The sequence below is a fragment of the Fundulus heteroclitus genome, chromosome 1 (assembly GCF_011125445.2).
Source record: "Fundulus heteroclitus isolate FHET01 chromosome 1, MU-UCD_Fhet_4.1, whole genome shotgun sequence".
NCBI classification, from domain to species: Eukaryota; Metazoa; Chordata; class Actinopteri; order Cyprinodontiformes; family Fundulidae; genus Fundulus; species Fundulus heteroclitus.
In genome coordinates this window covers 31,248,939-31,266,144 of record NC_046361.1, presented here as the reverse complement: position 1 = coordinate 31,266,144, position 17,206 = coordinate 31,248,939, and the positions used below count along the sequence as shown (strand labels likewise).

General features: G+C 39.4%; 1 protein-coding gene across 4 annotated transcripts in view; it reads left to right on the top strand.

Moving 5' to 3' along the window:
- LOC105935207 (membrane-associated guanylate kinase, WW and PDZ domain-containing protein 3) overlaps positions 1-17,206 on the top strand; it is a 92,080-nt gene that overhangs the window by 16,103 nt on the left and 58,771 nt on the right. For all 4 annotated transcript variants that reach the window (XM_021323110.2, XM_036140788.1, XM_036140801.1 and 1 more), the window contains exon 2: positions 9,702-9,991. In XM_021323110.2, the coding sequence (XP_021178785.2) occupies positions 9,702-9,991 (290 nt within the window). The remainder of the gene's footprint in view (positions 1-9,701; positions 9,992-17,206) is intronic.

Below are 17,206 nucleotides of genomic sequence, written 5' to 3'. Positions count from 1 at the left end.
ATGAGTTTTCATCTATTTACTGCAGCTGTCTCTGTAGGCTCCATTAGTCAATACATGAGAGAGAGATTCGGGGCGAACCCTCTAAGCGTGAGCATGACGTGCTGCACGTTCTCGTTCACCTGGCCACTTTAAGTCTCTGCCGTAATCGATACATTAGCAAAAGAACACGGGCTAACATCAATATTTATAGCTTTCCTGCCTCAGAAAACATTTCGCCTCTAAACACAGGACCTGTGCAGTCGCAGCGACAGACGCTTGTCCTCACCTCCTATGCACGAGCACAACACTGGTGTCATTTCATTTTGTCACCAGAGGGGGCAGACATCTGCAGAAATCCTGGAATTTAAGCTAGGCTCCTTTAAAGTTAATGAATCTTTAATCAAGGTATGATCTCACACTACATGTAGAGGTTCTTTACCTTTCTTGCCATTCTCCTCACTCTGGGTGGTGGCAAGATAAACTTCTTCATTGTCCACCCTTGTTTTTCACAGTTTCAGTTGTTTTAAATGTTTTCATACGGGCAAGTTTAGGCAAGTAGTGGTTTTCTTGTTGCACTTTACACGCTTTACACGTAATTTTTTTGTTTCTTTACACACATCTGCTTGACTTGGATGGCATGTTCTTTAACCTTGCCCACTTTGAAGAGTGGGCAAAACAGACAAATTGGCTTATGTGTCAGATAATATTTGTAACTTGGAGAAAGTAAGTGAACATTTATAGACACTCTGATCCAAATAAAAACATGCATATTATGAATAAAAATTGCTTCAGTTATACAATAAATGTGACACTGTTGATTTTATCAAAACCATTTGTTTCTAAGTTGGACATTTCCTCCCCTTAATAAATGGATTCAGTTTAAACATAGATTTTTCAAAAAAAAATTGGGCGAAATTACGCTACTGCAATGAAAGATTAATTCATTTAGGGCAAATATTTACTAGAGGAACCAATATATTTGGAGGATGGTGTACGTTACTATGATTTTAAAAACAGATTACCTTACAAAATGGTTTAGAACCACTAGATTCAATGATTACTCTCTTAATTCATTAATGTATACACTTATAGATGAGGCAGCATAAGGCAAGGCAAGGCAAATTTATTTATATAGCACAATTCAGTACAGAGACAATGCAAAGTGCTTTACATGATTAAAATATAGGAATAAAAGCAAGTAGGGATAGAATGTAGAAACAAAAAAAAGAACATTTAAAAACAGTAAAACAGTTTAACTTGAACATTCAAAGGCAATTTTAAACAAATGTGTTTTTAATCTCGATTTAAAGGAACTCAGGCTTTCCGCACTTTTACAGTTTTGTTGAAGTTTGTTCCAGATAAGCGGAGCATAGGAACTAAATGCTGCTTCTCCGTGTTTGGTTTGTGTTCTAGGTATGCAGACCTGTGAAAACACCGTTGCAGTAATCAATTCTACTAAAAATAAACGCATGGATTAGTTTTTCCATAAACTTTGCTGCTTCAAAAAAAAAAAAAAAAAGATGAAACCTCTGCTCATTCAGTTCCTCCTGCAGCTCCTTTTCTCTGAAAACCCTGATATCTGTGACACACCCCAGCAACGAACCACTCAGCGACAATTATCAGCCCGCTGCGCTCTCTCCTCCTACTGCTCTGCCTTTCGGTCCCTGTGAACAAAGCACCCGTGTGACAGCCATCTACAGTCGGTAGTGTCAGGTTGTGTTAAGCAGAATCAGGTTGTATAAAAAACAGAGAAAAAGGAAGTCAGCCGCCTGTCTGCATTTTTTTAGCATGCATTTCATACATTGGTAGTATTCCTGGATAATTAATGTGTCATTAAAGGAGATTTTTGTTCAAACACTTCTTCTTTCTCAGGAATTTGCTAAATATGTTGACGTTGAAACTAATTTAAAGACAAGTCCATGTTTATTTGCCGCCTCTGGTGCATATGCAAAAGCAAAGATAATTTAGCCTTTTTAAGAGCCAGTGAATAGCTTTCAAATTGAATTAAGTCAGTTCTATACGGAATCATGATTAAACAAGCTTCTCATTATAAACTATATATATATTTTTGGCGAGAGTACTAAAATCTGTCTGATAACCTAAATATGTAATATCAAGAATTTATCCCTTATTATTTATGTCCAAATACCTGCAAATTTTATGGCATCCCTATTAGCTTTCTGATGTCTTAGGTGTTGCTGTTTTAAGAACAAGATAGGTAAAAATGTTTGCACGTTTAGTCTGATTTAACATATCCCAGCTGGTGCAACAGATAGAAACCTGGATGTGTTGATGCAGCTGCGAATCTGCTCAGTTAAAGGAACTGAGCAGTTTGTTATATTTTTCAAGCTTTTTTTTACATGTGGAAAACAGTCGCATAGTTTTTCTAACTAGACCATTGAAGTGCATTCGTTATTGTTTAAGGAATGAAAAAGTAGATTTTTTTTTTTTTACTGTTGGTTGGTAAAGGTTATTTATTAAGTGCCTTTTCACAGACAAAACCATCACAAAGCGCTGGACAGAAAACCAATAAAATAACCGTTAAAATTAAGTACAGTTAAAAAAAAAATATACCCCTTCATCCATCTTATCCTCCTTTTAGTTACACTATCCCTGAAATTAACCATCTCTCTCATCCCCCTACTAAGTTTGGAGTATTACACTTCATTGTAACTGTACATTATTTCTTCTAAATTTACATTATTTCGTCTAAATTTCACTTTGCTGCTGGTACATCTGAAATTCCCCACTGTGGGACAATAAATAGTCTATTGTATTCTATTCTTGATTCAATCTCATCCGCTGATATTGAATCCACTTCCCCTTAATCTCATCTCTTATTCAGTCTCATCCAACATCCTTCTCATTCCTACTCCTCTCTCCTCTCTCCCTTACCCATTTCCCTCTAGTTTATCATCCCTCTCATTCCTCATTTGTTATTTAAAATCTCATCCCTTACACATCTGTCCCTTATTCCTTTCACCTTTTCATATTTTTTTTGCCCAGATCCCCTTCATCCATCTTTTCTCATTCCTGATCCCTATCTTCTCATGACTCTCATCCTGTTGATCTCATCCTATTCATCCCTCTTCACTCATTTGTAAACCTTTATATACTCTGATACTATTATTGATAATAATAATACTCTTCTGCTGTCTCCTTGATCTCAAAATAACTTAGAAATTAATGAAGAATATAAAAAAAATAAAAAAAATACCCCCATTAATGGACACAAATGCTTGGACTTTGAAAAAAAAAAACATCAACCTGTGAGACTTCCTCGTCCTTGATAAAAATCTAACATAGATCATAGTGTGCATTAGACCAGTTTATTGTCAACCTGTTGTCACTTTAAGTCTTACGTTGATCTATAGCTCATTTAGAGCACATCACTGCTGTGCCTCACAGGACTCCAAGCACAGCTGTACATCCCTACTTTTTTTTTTTTTAATTTAAAGGAACATGAGTCAGTGAGTAGAAGGTCATAATTTTACGCTGTCATCTTTTAAATGTCACACATCTCCTTGTCGCAGCAATACACGATTGTTTGGAGTCCACCGATAACCCAACGACGTGAGTTATACAGGCCACGGTGTTTTGTGATAACACTTTACTTTTCTCAAATTAAAAGGCGCATGAATGAAACGAGCATGCACGACCAGTTCATGGCATCCACCAACGTGGTGGGGACGAGTCCAGGCGTCTGTGGGTCTGACAGGCCGGGGCTCATTAAACCCCCGTCAGACGCAGGAGGTCAAGACAACAGCCAAATCTCAGGCAAAGCGCTCTGCATGTATGCATACTGCATCTGCAAAATATGCACGGAGGCCGGAGAGGATGATAATCCAAACCTATCAGATGATTTATATTTAGCATTTTTAATCTGTACCGCGGACCAGTTCTGAGAAATCTTATGAACAGGGCACAAAGAGAATTATGTTGTTAAGATTGATGCTCACGGGAACATGTTTGTCAGAACATGTCTGACATTGGATGGAAAAATTATAGCATGATTTAATTTGATTTTACTTATATTTTCCTTTCCTGGCAAACGGTGCACCTGCAGGGCTTTAGGGCAGATGGCAGACTGGCTTTGGGGAAGCAGGATGACAATGTTGCTGCAGAAGGCTTCACAGTGGGGTGGACAGAGGAAGAATGGGGGCACGGTGTGGCTGGGAGGATGTGAGAAGAATAATTTTATGCTGAGATAAAACTTGTTTAAATGTGTTTTATTCTATTAAGCCTTAACAATAAAAGATGATATGAGATGATACTGCATGTTTTTTTGAATTTCTGCTTTCTCTGGAGGGATTCCTGATGTAGCAGAACCTGGACCGTGTCTGTAGTTTTTTTAGCGTTTTATTTCTGAGCTGCTCTTTTGCAAGGTCAATAAAATGAGTCGTATGCCAACCTCAGGCAGTGTGGTGCCTCTCCGTCTCTCTTTGACCTTTGTGCTTTCCCTTTTCTCTCCTCACTCCCTATTCTCTCAGCACAGACAATTCATACATGTGTATTATTTTTTTTCATTATTTAAAATAATTTTTCTTCCTCATTTTCCGGTCAAATTACCTAGAACTTTATGCGTTTAGATGAGCAGCAGGAAAGGAGAGAGAGGAGGATATCTGTCAGATCTGCCTGTTGACGGGCCAGTCAAGTGGAAAGGATTAGATACATCCTGTCCTTCTCACACTCCCCACATTGACTTATTAGGCCCACACTACTAGGGTACTCAAAGAGAGGGCTGTGCTTGCGCTCGGCTTAGTTTTGCTCTAGTGGTAACATTATTCTGCTATCATCCTTAGGAGTTTGTGTTCTCACCATTTCTTTGTTGTTTATTTAAATCCTTTTGTTCTAGCCATATTCAGTGTTCATTATTATTTGTGAGATGTTGCCTTATTAGCTAATTCCTCTGTGCTTAGGTTTTCAAGTTTATGTCCTTGTGTGCTGCTCCTTTCATGTTAAGTAGTCTCCTCTCCTCAGCTTTGCTGCATCGGGTGCATTTCCTCTGATTAGCTCTTCTGATTCTTTGTCATCTTCCTTCCATACCTCAGTGTTTAAAGCCTTCACTTCTTTCTGTTCACTGTTGGATTCTTTTATTGCCGTGCCTGTTGATCTCCATCGTATTGTCTGTTTCCGATTCACGCTGCGTGTCCTGTTCTTCTCTGGCCAAGTTTCGTTATAAAATATTCTTCATATCTGTTTCCATCTGCATTTGAGTCCTATTTCAAATCAAACAAGACATATTCCCACCCCTTGTTTCAGACTCCAATACAGAAACACAGACTAAACACGAAGGATTACACCAGTATGGCAAGACCTTATAACAATAATGAATACAGAGAACTTAATTGTATATGATAAGACCTTTCTAACAATAACAAATAAGTCAGAAGTAATCCAAAATACAAACACAAATCAAAACCCAAACCTAAACACACAAAGATTATAATAATAATAATACTATTTTAATTGCACTTTCAATGACCACATGTATAGCATTAGCTTGATACGATTTTGATTTTTGCTTTTTGGAATACAGTGTCAGAAGGTTTCCTGTTTGGTCTCCAAACTTCTGCTCACACATAACAGTTGATTTTCACCATGCACAATTCAGCGTATAAATCTTACATATTTGACACTTTTAAAAATGCTTTTCCCTGTGTTAGACATAGAAATTAATATAAATACTGTGATCTACAAGCCTAAACGGAACACAATTGAGAAAGTTGTAAAAATGAAGATTTATTCCATTAATTTTCAACGTTTGTGCTGCCATTTTGGGACATATCCCATAGTTTACAATAAGCAATGTGTCTCTCCTGGCTTTTATGCTTGTAATGACAACTAAGCATTAAAGAGAAATACATCTGTTTTATTCCCAACATTTCACAGCATTTCCTTCAATTACGAACCATTTCTGCTTTTTCATTGATACGCGGCGTTTGCCTTTTTGATCTGCAACCATCTTTGTTCCTCTCGCCCTGCGTGTTAAGGTGAAGGGGCTCCTCTGATCACGTCAGAGGAACATCGTCTGTTGTTTTGCATCAGAGCTGTCACATCACGGCCGACTCAAACGGATCTTCACCGTGTCAGCCACGTCTACAGCCTCTCAAGCTCACAGCTGCTCTTCAGGAGCCACATTTCAGCAGACTTTCAGCTCTGAGCCACTTTACCTTATAACTTCTTACCTCAAAAGTGATGCCCGCTAGCTTTTTTTTTCCACAAACCACCCCAGATCAAACCATAAATTGTGAAAAGTTAAAATATTTCAAAATATATGCAAAGATAATACCTTTAAAAAACAATTTCTTATTGTATTGTGAGCTTTCCTCAGCTGGGATGCTGAAAACACTGCCACTATAAATGTAAAATGACGTAATGTTGGGGGAAAACGGCTAGATCTTTTACAAGCACAAAAATCAGATGTTGAGGTTTTTGAAATATTTGTCTGGTCGTCTTTAAGGATGTGTTTGTAGCAGAGCCACTGTTTCATTGTTTTCACAGTACTATAATACAGCTACCAGTGCTGCGAGAACATCCAGCTGGATTACAGAACCAAATATGTTTTCACAGTCAAAAACAACGCAGTGTCCTACTTGGGTTTATGTGCACATGTAAATAATCAATTTTCTTATCAAAAGGATGAACATGAGCAGTTAAAAAGGCAGCAGTGTTGTTTTTGTTTTCATGCTCCAAGTTGGACCAGGGTAGCAGTGCACTTTGCCAGCCTCAATCTCAAAGAATTACATGCATGCATAGACAGTTTGTTTGCTGCCTGCCATTCTACACATCATTAAAAGTATTCTGGTATCAATTTAAAGCTTTCTCTTTACTCACGGGAGCAAAAAATAAGACCCCCCCCCCCCCCCTAAATGGAAGCAATGCTGCAGCAAACTTTCAACCTTCCCTTACCCTAAATTACTAAACTAACGAATGCCACTCATGTAAAAAGCTTTACTGCACAGTTCAAGAACAAACTAAACATCCAGTATGTTAATTTATGGCTCCAATGCTAATGCCATAAATGTTCAATTGTTCATCCATCCATTATCAGTGCTCAATTATCGGTGCAGGGTCATTGGGTGGTGCCAGGTCAGAGAGACAGGACAAAGAACATGCAGTCTCACAGCTATGGGCAATTTAGAGAAACTTAATTAGCCCAATTGTTATCTTTTTGGACTAATGGGAGGAAGTTTGAGAGAACCTACTCATGCACAGGAAGAATATGTAAACTCGGTGCAGAAAGACCCCAGGCCAGGGTTCTTGCTGCAAGGCAACAGTGCTACGAACTGCACCAATGTGCAGTCCTGAAGAAATTAGCAGTTGTATACAAAATAATAATAATAAAAAAAACAGAGCCATTATACAACATAAATTTTACTGGTCAACTTCCTAGAAAATCTCATAATAAGGCAGTGAGTGTGCAACAAATGGCACAAATCCCATTATTTAAATAGTCCTGAACTATCTCTATAAAACTTGTATTTCATGTTTAGCGCTATAAAATCCTGTCCTGGGAACACTATTTTAGATTTCTTTCTTCTTAGTGTACCTGATAAACTCCTATCAATTTATTTGATTGATTTGAATTATTGTAAACCATGTTAAAAAGCGTATAAATAAATGAATCAATGTAAAGAGGGTTCCCGCTGCATCATTTGGCAGCCGGATCTTCTTGCCGTACCGCTTACCTATGCATGTATGGCTGCAATAGTCATTGCTTCCTGTCAAGTTTTTGTATAAACCCTCATTCACGATGCTCTGAATTATTGCAAACGCAGGAGTTTTCCTCACTCTCTTGATTCTGGGAAACCATTTGGCTGCTGTGTTCTGCGTTCCCCTCCGGGTCTGCGTCCCCAACACTACCTTGTCAGCGGGGTTGGTGTGAACAAGCACAAATACTCTTTCTGTAGTACAGAGGTGCACAGTGGTGTGATCTGGGTTTCAGCTGCAGATATCTGCAGATTTGGATAAAACACATGCTAACTCACTAACTGTACCTGTCTGCCTTTTGCTGAGTTTTACTGTTAAAACTAAAGCTATGCCATCAGGACGTTGAAATTCTCAATAAAATCTAGAATTAGTGCTAACTGTATGTAGCAGTCTCAGGGTGTAGATTTGTACTTTAATTTTCTTAAAGGTGGCCAAAATTTCCAAATCTATTATGTTTAGTGACAACCTGAGGTTGACAGCTCAAATGGATAAAAATCAGAACATCTTTGATGTGATGCACTGATCCTGAAGTCTATTTAAAAGAAACAACTTGATTAAACCACAGAAATCTCTAGACATGCCATAGAAAAAAAAAATATTTTAAATAGCTTATTTCACCATATAGGGATAGAAATTTTGAACGGAGCAGCTTCTTGTGGCTCGGGAAAAGTGTCTCCTCAGTTTCTCTTTGTTGCTGAGTTGATTTTTTTTTTTAAACCAAATAATGTAGAACTGTGTGAAAATAATTGCTATGGTTCAAAAGATACATTATATCAAATATATATATTTTTTTTATAGATTATTCTACTCAACTTGGAAAAGACTCCTTTAAAAAAAAAAAAACTATTTAAAGCACCAAAACAATATATCTCTGTAGGATTTTTGTGGAGCCGACTCAATATAAAATTTTAGCCTTCCATACTTTGACGTTATTGAAATGTGCCCAAATTTTACTGTGGTTCCTATGGTCTCATATTTTCTTACCTTTCCACACTGTTTTCTCTATAGTGGCTGCTTTCTTTTCTTGCATGCCTCTCCCTCCTTTTTCTTTCACTCTTTGTGTATGTGCTCTGTAACCCCCCTACCCATCATGCACAGTGCAAACACACAGATGCAACCAAACCTCGCGTGGCCAGTCGTGTGGTATAAACAGCTCTCTGATGATTCACTTAAAAGAGCCAGCTTAGAGAACTGTTACTTTTAAAAAGGACACACCCATACCCCTGTGTGTTAGTGAAAGTATCTATCGTTTATATCACTTCCTACAATAACAACTTCCACACTGAAGAGTGTGACCAGCTGGTGCTTATGCACGGTGCGTTTCTCTGTTCGGAAGAAATCAGAATTAGTTCCCGACCAACCAAGCTGAAAATTAGCCAACTACTGCCACCAGCTGATTTCTCACTGCGTCTCTAAAAAGAGAACTAATATGTTTTTTAATCATTTTATAAATTCTTAAATTGTTGCGATTTTTTTTTTTGATGCTTCTACATTTTCACTAATTTGATCGATGTTCTCAGAGGGTGAAATGTGGTGGTCTGCCTATGTGCGCAGATTCCTGAAATGTAAACAGAGTTTTCCCATCGCGACCGTCAATACGCTGGAATGTGCACCGGCTCCTCCGCCCGTCTGTTTACATGTAAACATAACGTCACCCTGCAGCCAACGGTGTGAACATGAGGCTCTGATTCTGGTGGCAGAGCATGTTCTCGAGGCCGGGATGTGTTTGCATAAAACAAAGGTGCAGTTTCCGTGTGATGTTATCCCTGAATTTCAAGTCGCCACCCTCTTAGCTAGCATATCCTGGCATAAGGCGCGGGGGATTATTCATGACTTTTGCACCTCCTGAAGTGAAATGGTGCAACTCTCCAGACTGAAGACGTTGACAACTAGCAAAGGCTCCGTTACTGAAAATCACAGGTTATTTCCCCTGGCTTGTTATGTAATTGACTGTCTGACACATCCTGCTATAACCTGGCATTCCTGTTTGTTTTCTCTTTCCCCTCCAGCTCGTTTGCCATGTCTAAGACAGCGGTGAAGAAGCTGCACTGGCGGTCCAACGTTCAGGACACCTTCGTGCCCTTGCTTGGCGCGTCAGGAGAGGTGGGGGTCGCGATTGGTGGTGGAGCGGATTATGGAGAGTTTCCTTTTGTCACGTCGGCTCCAGGCGGCGGGCTCACAGTGGGGGATATCATCCTAGAGATCGGGGGAACACCTGTACTGGGGATGACTTTAGGAGATGTCCGAGGAGTCCTCAACTCCTGCCCCCATCCTATCCGTATCAAAACCGTTTCACCAGGTAGGACAATCGCTTTATGGACTTCAGGCGACAGTTTTCTGAAAGTATGATAAAATGATTAAAATGTGAACCTTTTTCATTTATTTAAAATGTAGATCACCAATTCTCTCATAAGTTGGGGGAATTACTTTTAATCTAAATATTTTGTGAATATTCTCATCAATACAAACTTAATGTATGTTTTTTTTTTTAAGTTTATTTTTTTAAAAGATTTACTCAGATCTGAAATTTCTTTCTGTAATTTTATTATTATTTTTTTTTCTGTTTTTACCACTTTGATACTTGGAAAATGTTTCTTGACTTTTAGGGGCAGTGAATCAGTGGATTTTACAATCCCAAGGTTGTGGGTTCAATTCCAGCTTCCTCTCACAACATGTGCCTCTGAGCAAGGCACTTGACCCCAAGTTGCTTACCGATCTTCGTATCGGTGTACGAGCGTGTTCAGTCCATTAGTCTAAGGTACTGCAACTTTTACAAATATTTTTGCTATTTTAAGGGTATTTAAGGTATTATTCTATAGCAAAACTGTGTTTATCTAAACAAATATGCTAATTATTTTTGGACACTGTGTGAGTTGTCTCAAATGTTTCCCTCTTTTAATTATTTAAAGGAGCTATAAGTAAGATATTTACAGTAAAATCAACCTAAATCATTCTCATTTGTCACCTGGGATGGAAGTAATGATCCATATAAACAATCAGTCCTCTCCATCAACCTTAGTTACGTTTTTTCCACTCCAGAACTACTTTGGTTCAAAGTGTAGCCTGTGTTTACTTCCTGGTTCCTGAGCCAATCATATGAGAGTTCCCAGGGTTCCCAAAGCAGAGCGCAGCATTTGGTATTTTATTTTGGCAAAAGAGAAGCAGCCTGCAAACACTGATGTCAGTAATAGAAGCAGACCAGAAATAAAACAGAATACAACATCATAAACCTGTCCTGTGGAAGTTGAAATTCAGTGGAGTTTAACAGCAACAATGGACTGTTAAGTAAATGGCTGGTTTCCATGTTTGTGTTGTTCCGATTTTAACCACTAAGTGTCATTATTACTTATCGTTCCTTTAATATTTGACATACTAAGTCATTCCAAAAGCTAAGTTGTGTTGTAGCATAAGTTATTATTTGGAGAAATAACTTTAAGATATAAGTTAATATAATTAAAGATAAGATGTTTTTTTTTAAGTTGTTTTTAGTTGAGGCACTAATATACATACATATATGTAATAGTGGCTCAATAATTGATTTAGAACTATTTAGTAGGAAAAAAAATCCTATTTAACAATTTATTCCAAATTATTCTTAGGGTGGTAATTTATGAATCTCTCATATATTACTAAATGTTACACAATTTATACAAATTGTTTTTATATGTTATACATTTTCTTAATTTATGCATGTATTTAATTAGTATTTAAATCACTTTCAATAAACTTTTTAAAATATGATGATTTTGGAAAACACCTTATTAGAATTACATTTAATCGAGTTTCATGTGTGTTTATAAAGCACTAGATTTCAAATGGTGTCATCTCAAAGCATTTTAATACAGGGACAAATCACATGAAGTTTTAAAGAATCCAATTTAGACCAAATTAATTTCCAATAATTTGAATTCATAGCACAATTCAGTCCAATCATATAGTCACATCCAGATTAAATTACATTCGTCACTTATCAGTCCTAATTATAATACAGGGTGGTCAAAAACAGTCATACCTATGATGCCAGCTGTCTATTCAAGAAAGCCTAATGACTGCTTTCAGTTTTTAAATTTGCAGATTCTGTCCTCTTGAGCATCTGAACTACTGTCTGTGTATCTGCGTAAATGTATTTAACAAGAAAACTTAATATCGGTATGAATAAACTTTTATGCACCTTGCAGACAGTTTAACTTCCCGCTGTCTGTCATATAAACTAATGTGAAATGTGTCCTTTCACACTTAATCTGTTACACTGAGGCTGCTCAGTCATCCTGCTAGACTCTCAAGAGCCAAATCTGCGGCTTGCGAGCATTTTAGTGCTGATTTGTCAATACGTCTGTGTTTGAGTGTGCATGTCAAGTAAGCCGGTCAATATTTGGGTTGTCTCCACAATCACTGATGACACATGACGAAAGGGTTTGCAGCATAGTCTTCTGCCCACAGGAGGCCTTGATGTTGTGGATTGGGAGCTTGAGACATGGATATCTTTGTTGGCTCTGAGCAGGGTAATATGTCAGTGAAGTGTCACCTGACTATGGCTCACCATGGCCTTGGCTTGTTTGATTGATAGCTGATTTGGCCACATGGGTATAAACGGGGGACCTTTGCTCCTGGTACCTCTGCTGCTGGTAGAGATCCATTATCAGCTGTGAATTCTTGCTGGCCATCCCTGGGCAGCTCAACGGCACGCAGCCTGGACATTGATGGATGTGTTGCTGCTCTAGCTCGGTGTGGCACACCTCCTTCTCCTACTCTCTAGAACTACTACTACTACAACAACAACTCCCTCTGCCCCAGCTCTCAAATACAGGACACCATGCTGTATTCCCCGGACACAGGAAGCACAAATAGCGGCGATGCCCCGGTAGTCATAAACGGAGAAATTTGACAAGGAGCTAAATGACAGAACGCCTCCTCTAACGTTCTTGCTCACATCTTCCCCACCCTTTCTGTGCTAAATTTGTAAAATTGTCATACATATAGCTTTGCTAACATATTCATGCAACCATAACTTTTTCAAATTTTCTCACTTTACAAACACAAACTTGTTGGGGATTTTATTTTTATGATAGGCCAACACAAAGCACTGGATAATCGTGAAGGGAAAGAAAAATGATACATAAATCATAATTTATATTGCAAACAAACTCGGAGAGGTGTATGTGTGCATTTGCATTCAGCAACCCTGAGCCAATACTTGGTAGAAGACTTTTGTGCTACATTTAAAGATGCTTGTTTTTTTATCTGGGGTTCTCTACTAGCTCTCCACGTCTAGAGAATCACGTTTTTGTCGAATCTTCTTCACAAAATAGTACAAGCTCCATCAAATTGGAATGAGACCATTTTTGAATGTAAAGTCTTGCTGCAGATACTCTGTTGGGCTCAGGTCTGATCTTTGACCGGACCATTTTACCACATAAATATGCTCTGATCTAAACCGTTCTGTTGTATCTCTGGCTTCAATTTTAGGGTCATTGACGTGTTGCAAGGTGAACCTCCGCCCCATTTCCAAGTCTTTTGTGGCCTTTTCTCCCAGATCGTCCTCTATTATTTCCACCAGCCTTTCCACGTAGTGATCCATGAGACTTTGTGTTTGCTAGTGACTTTTGTTTTGTATTCTTATCATTGTAGGATGAGATTGTTTTCTCTCAGGCAGTCCTCCATTCATGGTCCACTATTTTGCGTTGAGATTCTTTGTTTTTGTTTGTGTCTCTCAGCTTCTCAGGTTAAAGCCGGGCATTCACTGCACAATATTTTCAGTCGTGGTACTCATATACAGGTCAAACTGTACGACAAAAGCACAGGGTTTAAAAGTTCACTGCTCACGATATCTGTTCTTTCACTGTGCGGCCCGACGCTCTGATGCGACCTGACTGCTCACACTGTACGTTCAAAAACCACACGTCGGCCTCAGCCCTGTAGAGAGATGGCACTACTCTGACTCGTCTACCCGGAAGCCAAATGTCAACAGTAGAAGAAGAAAATGGCGGAAGTGTCAATGTTCACTATTAAATATGAGGCTCATTAGAACGAAACTCGCTGCCTTGGCAATTCTACAAGTTGCTCCTCCGTAGTTTGACTCCATGTCAGACATACCGCCGTCATGCTTCTCTCCACTCCTATGTTTTTTTGTTTGAGAAGACGTAGAAGAATTTCCTTGTTTGCGCATGTGCAGAGGTCGGGGGAAATCGGCTCGTAGACGGTCGTAACTCCGCTTCAACAGCAGGACGCGCTCACGATGACCTCACGAGGGCCGACTGAATTTCAAACATGTTTGATTTTCAACCGACCGTCCGATTCCTGAGCGGGAGGTGGTCGTGAATCACCCCTCGTTACCGCCTGTATACGACACGACGCAGCACGCACGATCAAGCTGAAACTTGGCCCGATCCAAAAAATTCTCGCATGACTGAAGAATCGGCCGGAAAAGGGCAAAAATTCGTACAGTGTACACCCGGCTTAAGTTCAGCGCTCAGTGGCTCTGCTTTCTGTCGATTTAACCCACCTAGTCTTCATGTAACTAATCAGCACCCCATCTATTATGAGCCTGTCAGTTTCCTCCCCTCCTTGTCAGTTCCTTGTATTTCCCTATGGCAGCAGTTGTCTGCAGTTCAGCCTAAGCCTGGTATCCTCACTACAAAAAGGGAGCTAAAAGTAGGTAAAATTCTCTTGAAATTAGTATATTTTCCTTGATTTGAGCAGCTAAATAAGACTATTTGCCAATGGAACGAGTATTTTTACATCTAAAATATGATAATTAGATATCCCGCACTTGTAATAAGAAGATGAAGATGAATTGTTCTTATTTTAAGTGCAAAAATCTTATCCCATTGGCAAATAGTCTTTTTTACCTGCTCAAATCAAGGAAAATATACTCATTTTAAGAAAATTTGACTTACTTTTAGTTCCCTTTTTGCAGTGCTGTGTTACGGACACAGAGTGGTTAGTCTTCCTCGTCTCTGCGTTTCACTCCTCTCCAGCCATAACAGATCTTATGAAATTGCATAGATTCTGACCAACTTCTCCGTCCCTCCTGAAGAGAAGCAACTACACAGCATAATGCTGCCGCCGCCGTGTTTTACCATGGTGCTGATGTATTTGGGTGATCTGTAGTATTATTTTTGCAGATCTCTGCAGCTCCTCTAGAGTTAGCTTTGGTCTTGAGGATGCTTCTTAAAGCGTTATTCCACTTGATTTAGATATTCTTTTGCAACCTAACCATGCTTTTAAAGTTGTTCACAGGACAGCCATATTCATACCGAGATTAGATCACACACACATAAACACATTATGTGACTTCTGGTGGGAGGTATCACAGTAAGGGACGTTGAATTCAAATGTACACCTCAGTTATTGAGAAAAAACATTTAAATTCTCTATCATCATTCTTTCTCCTCACAATTTTATACCACTATGTTGTGTTCTGGCTCCTAAAATCCCAATACACTGAAAAAAGTATGCTGGCTCACTGAGTCAAAAAGCAAATTTTCAGGCCTGAACAGACGAGAAAAACATCAGCTGTTTTATAACACGATGAACAAAAGCCCATAATTTCTCCCTAAAGGCAGCAGACGAGATTAATTTTCCCTTTTACAGACGGTAGCCATATGTGACCATTCATACTTACATGCAGCTGACCGCCAAACATAAAGCTAAATCCTTTGATGTTTTTGAACCGTGCATTAAAATCATTCTGCTGCCGGGTGGAGCCGGCGTAACAGACAGGGAGGGGGCCTTTACAGAGGTGTCAGGGGTGTAGACAGGCAGCCGGCTGCCTGCAGGGGTAGCACCGACAGGGTTGTCGTCTTCGAGGGTGACGAGTGAGGATGTGTTCAGCCCATCAATAACAGGAAGCAGCCTGTCATCAAACGCCATAAAGCACTTGAGATGCTATTAAGAGATCACTGAAAGGCAACAGTCTTGCTGATCCTCTCCGACTCTATTAACCTCTGTATGCTCTATTTTTACACAAGCGGGACACCGCGAGACTCAGTTCACAGTCAGGTTACATGTGAATTGATATGAAGAGATGAGTAGATGTCGGTTTCAGGGTTTTGGTTGTAAAGTGGCGGGAGAAACAATTTAGACACCATTTGAGCTTGGCATGGACAAGTTACCGGCATTAAGGTGTAAATTGTTTTTAAAAGTTGACATTTCAAATTCACCAAAGACTCCTACTTTTGAAACAAGGCAGTGGCAGCATCATGCTGGGGGGTGGGGGAGCTTTTCTGTGGTGCGCCCGCCACGGTTCAAAGTCCTTGTAAAGACAGAGAAAGTATGGAAATGACGCAAGTTTTCTTTATTTTTTTGGGCAGTGCTGCCCCTCCCCCACCTGTTGCTGTGGTCTGCTGATTAGCTAACCGTACACTTCTCCCTTGCATACAAAACAACAAACTGCTGTATGGAAATATTTCCGGTCATGGGAAACACGGAGAATCATGATGAAGAAACCAAAGGAACGTCATCTGTCTCTCTTATTTAACTAACGCTGTTTTGAAAGCCGGTAACGCAACGGCAAACAGGCTTAAATCGGAATTGACAAAGACTCCTGTATAGGTGTTGTTGTGGAAATATATAATAATTTTTGTAAACATGTATTTTTCTTAAAGACCAAAGAGTTATCTTGTTATCACTAAGGCTGTGGCTTCGAGTTTACAGAAGGTGGGGAGGGGTTCTCTGGTAGAAGACCAGGAACGAACAGACACTGGAGTTTAATGGGGGAACCTTTCGGTGTGGTATACAGTTTAAAAGCCTTTTTATGGTTCTTGATGTTATCTAGGTCAACTCCTAAAAAGCACCTGGGCTATTAATTAAAACTTAGTTCCTGAAGCTGACATGGGAGAATGAACTTCCCTTGTCTGTGAGCAGATGAGCCCCTGGACACTGAATGTCTGTGGTTACTTCACTTTCCCCCGGACACCCCGGGAGGTGCTGGTCAGTCTATTAAATTGGGACTCTAGGCTGCGTTCAAGCAGACAAGGGCTTACAACACCATGGAGAGGGATGTCGGGTAATATACTACATGAAGCTTTATGGTAACGTTATAAGTGTTTGTCTCCCTTTGGAATTCCAATTGTAATAAATATATGCATATTATAAGTGTTTTGTCTCTGATAGTTGTTTTCTTCCTTTGCTACCAAATCTACAAACCGGGTGGGGCAGGCCTTCATGAATAAGAAAGGAAGAATTAACAGGCCGCCCCGTTAGTGTCGAAACATTTTCAGAAAGAACTGAGCGAAAATCCGTTTGCCTCCGATTTAAGTCTGTTTGCCGCCGTTTTGAACATTCTTCAAAGGCATGAGACAGCCGACTCTAGCCTCTTTTTTTTCAACCTGACTAGCAGACATCATCTTGTTAATCTTGTGTTATTATATAAAGAGCAGATCAGCATAAAGTTGCAATAATCTGCTCTGAGAGCACATTAGGTAAAACATTATGGCTAATTAATTTGGTGTCTGTTCTATATTCTTGTTGACCGTGAGAACCTCACACCGGCTCACTCCTGATTTGAACATCC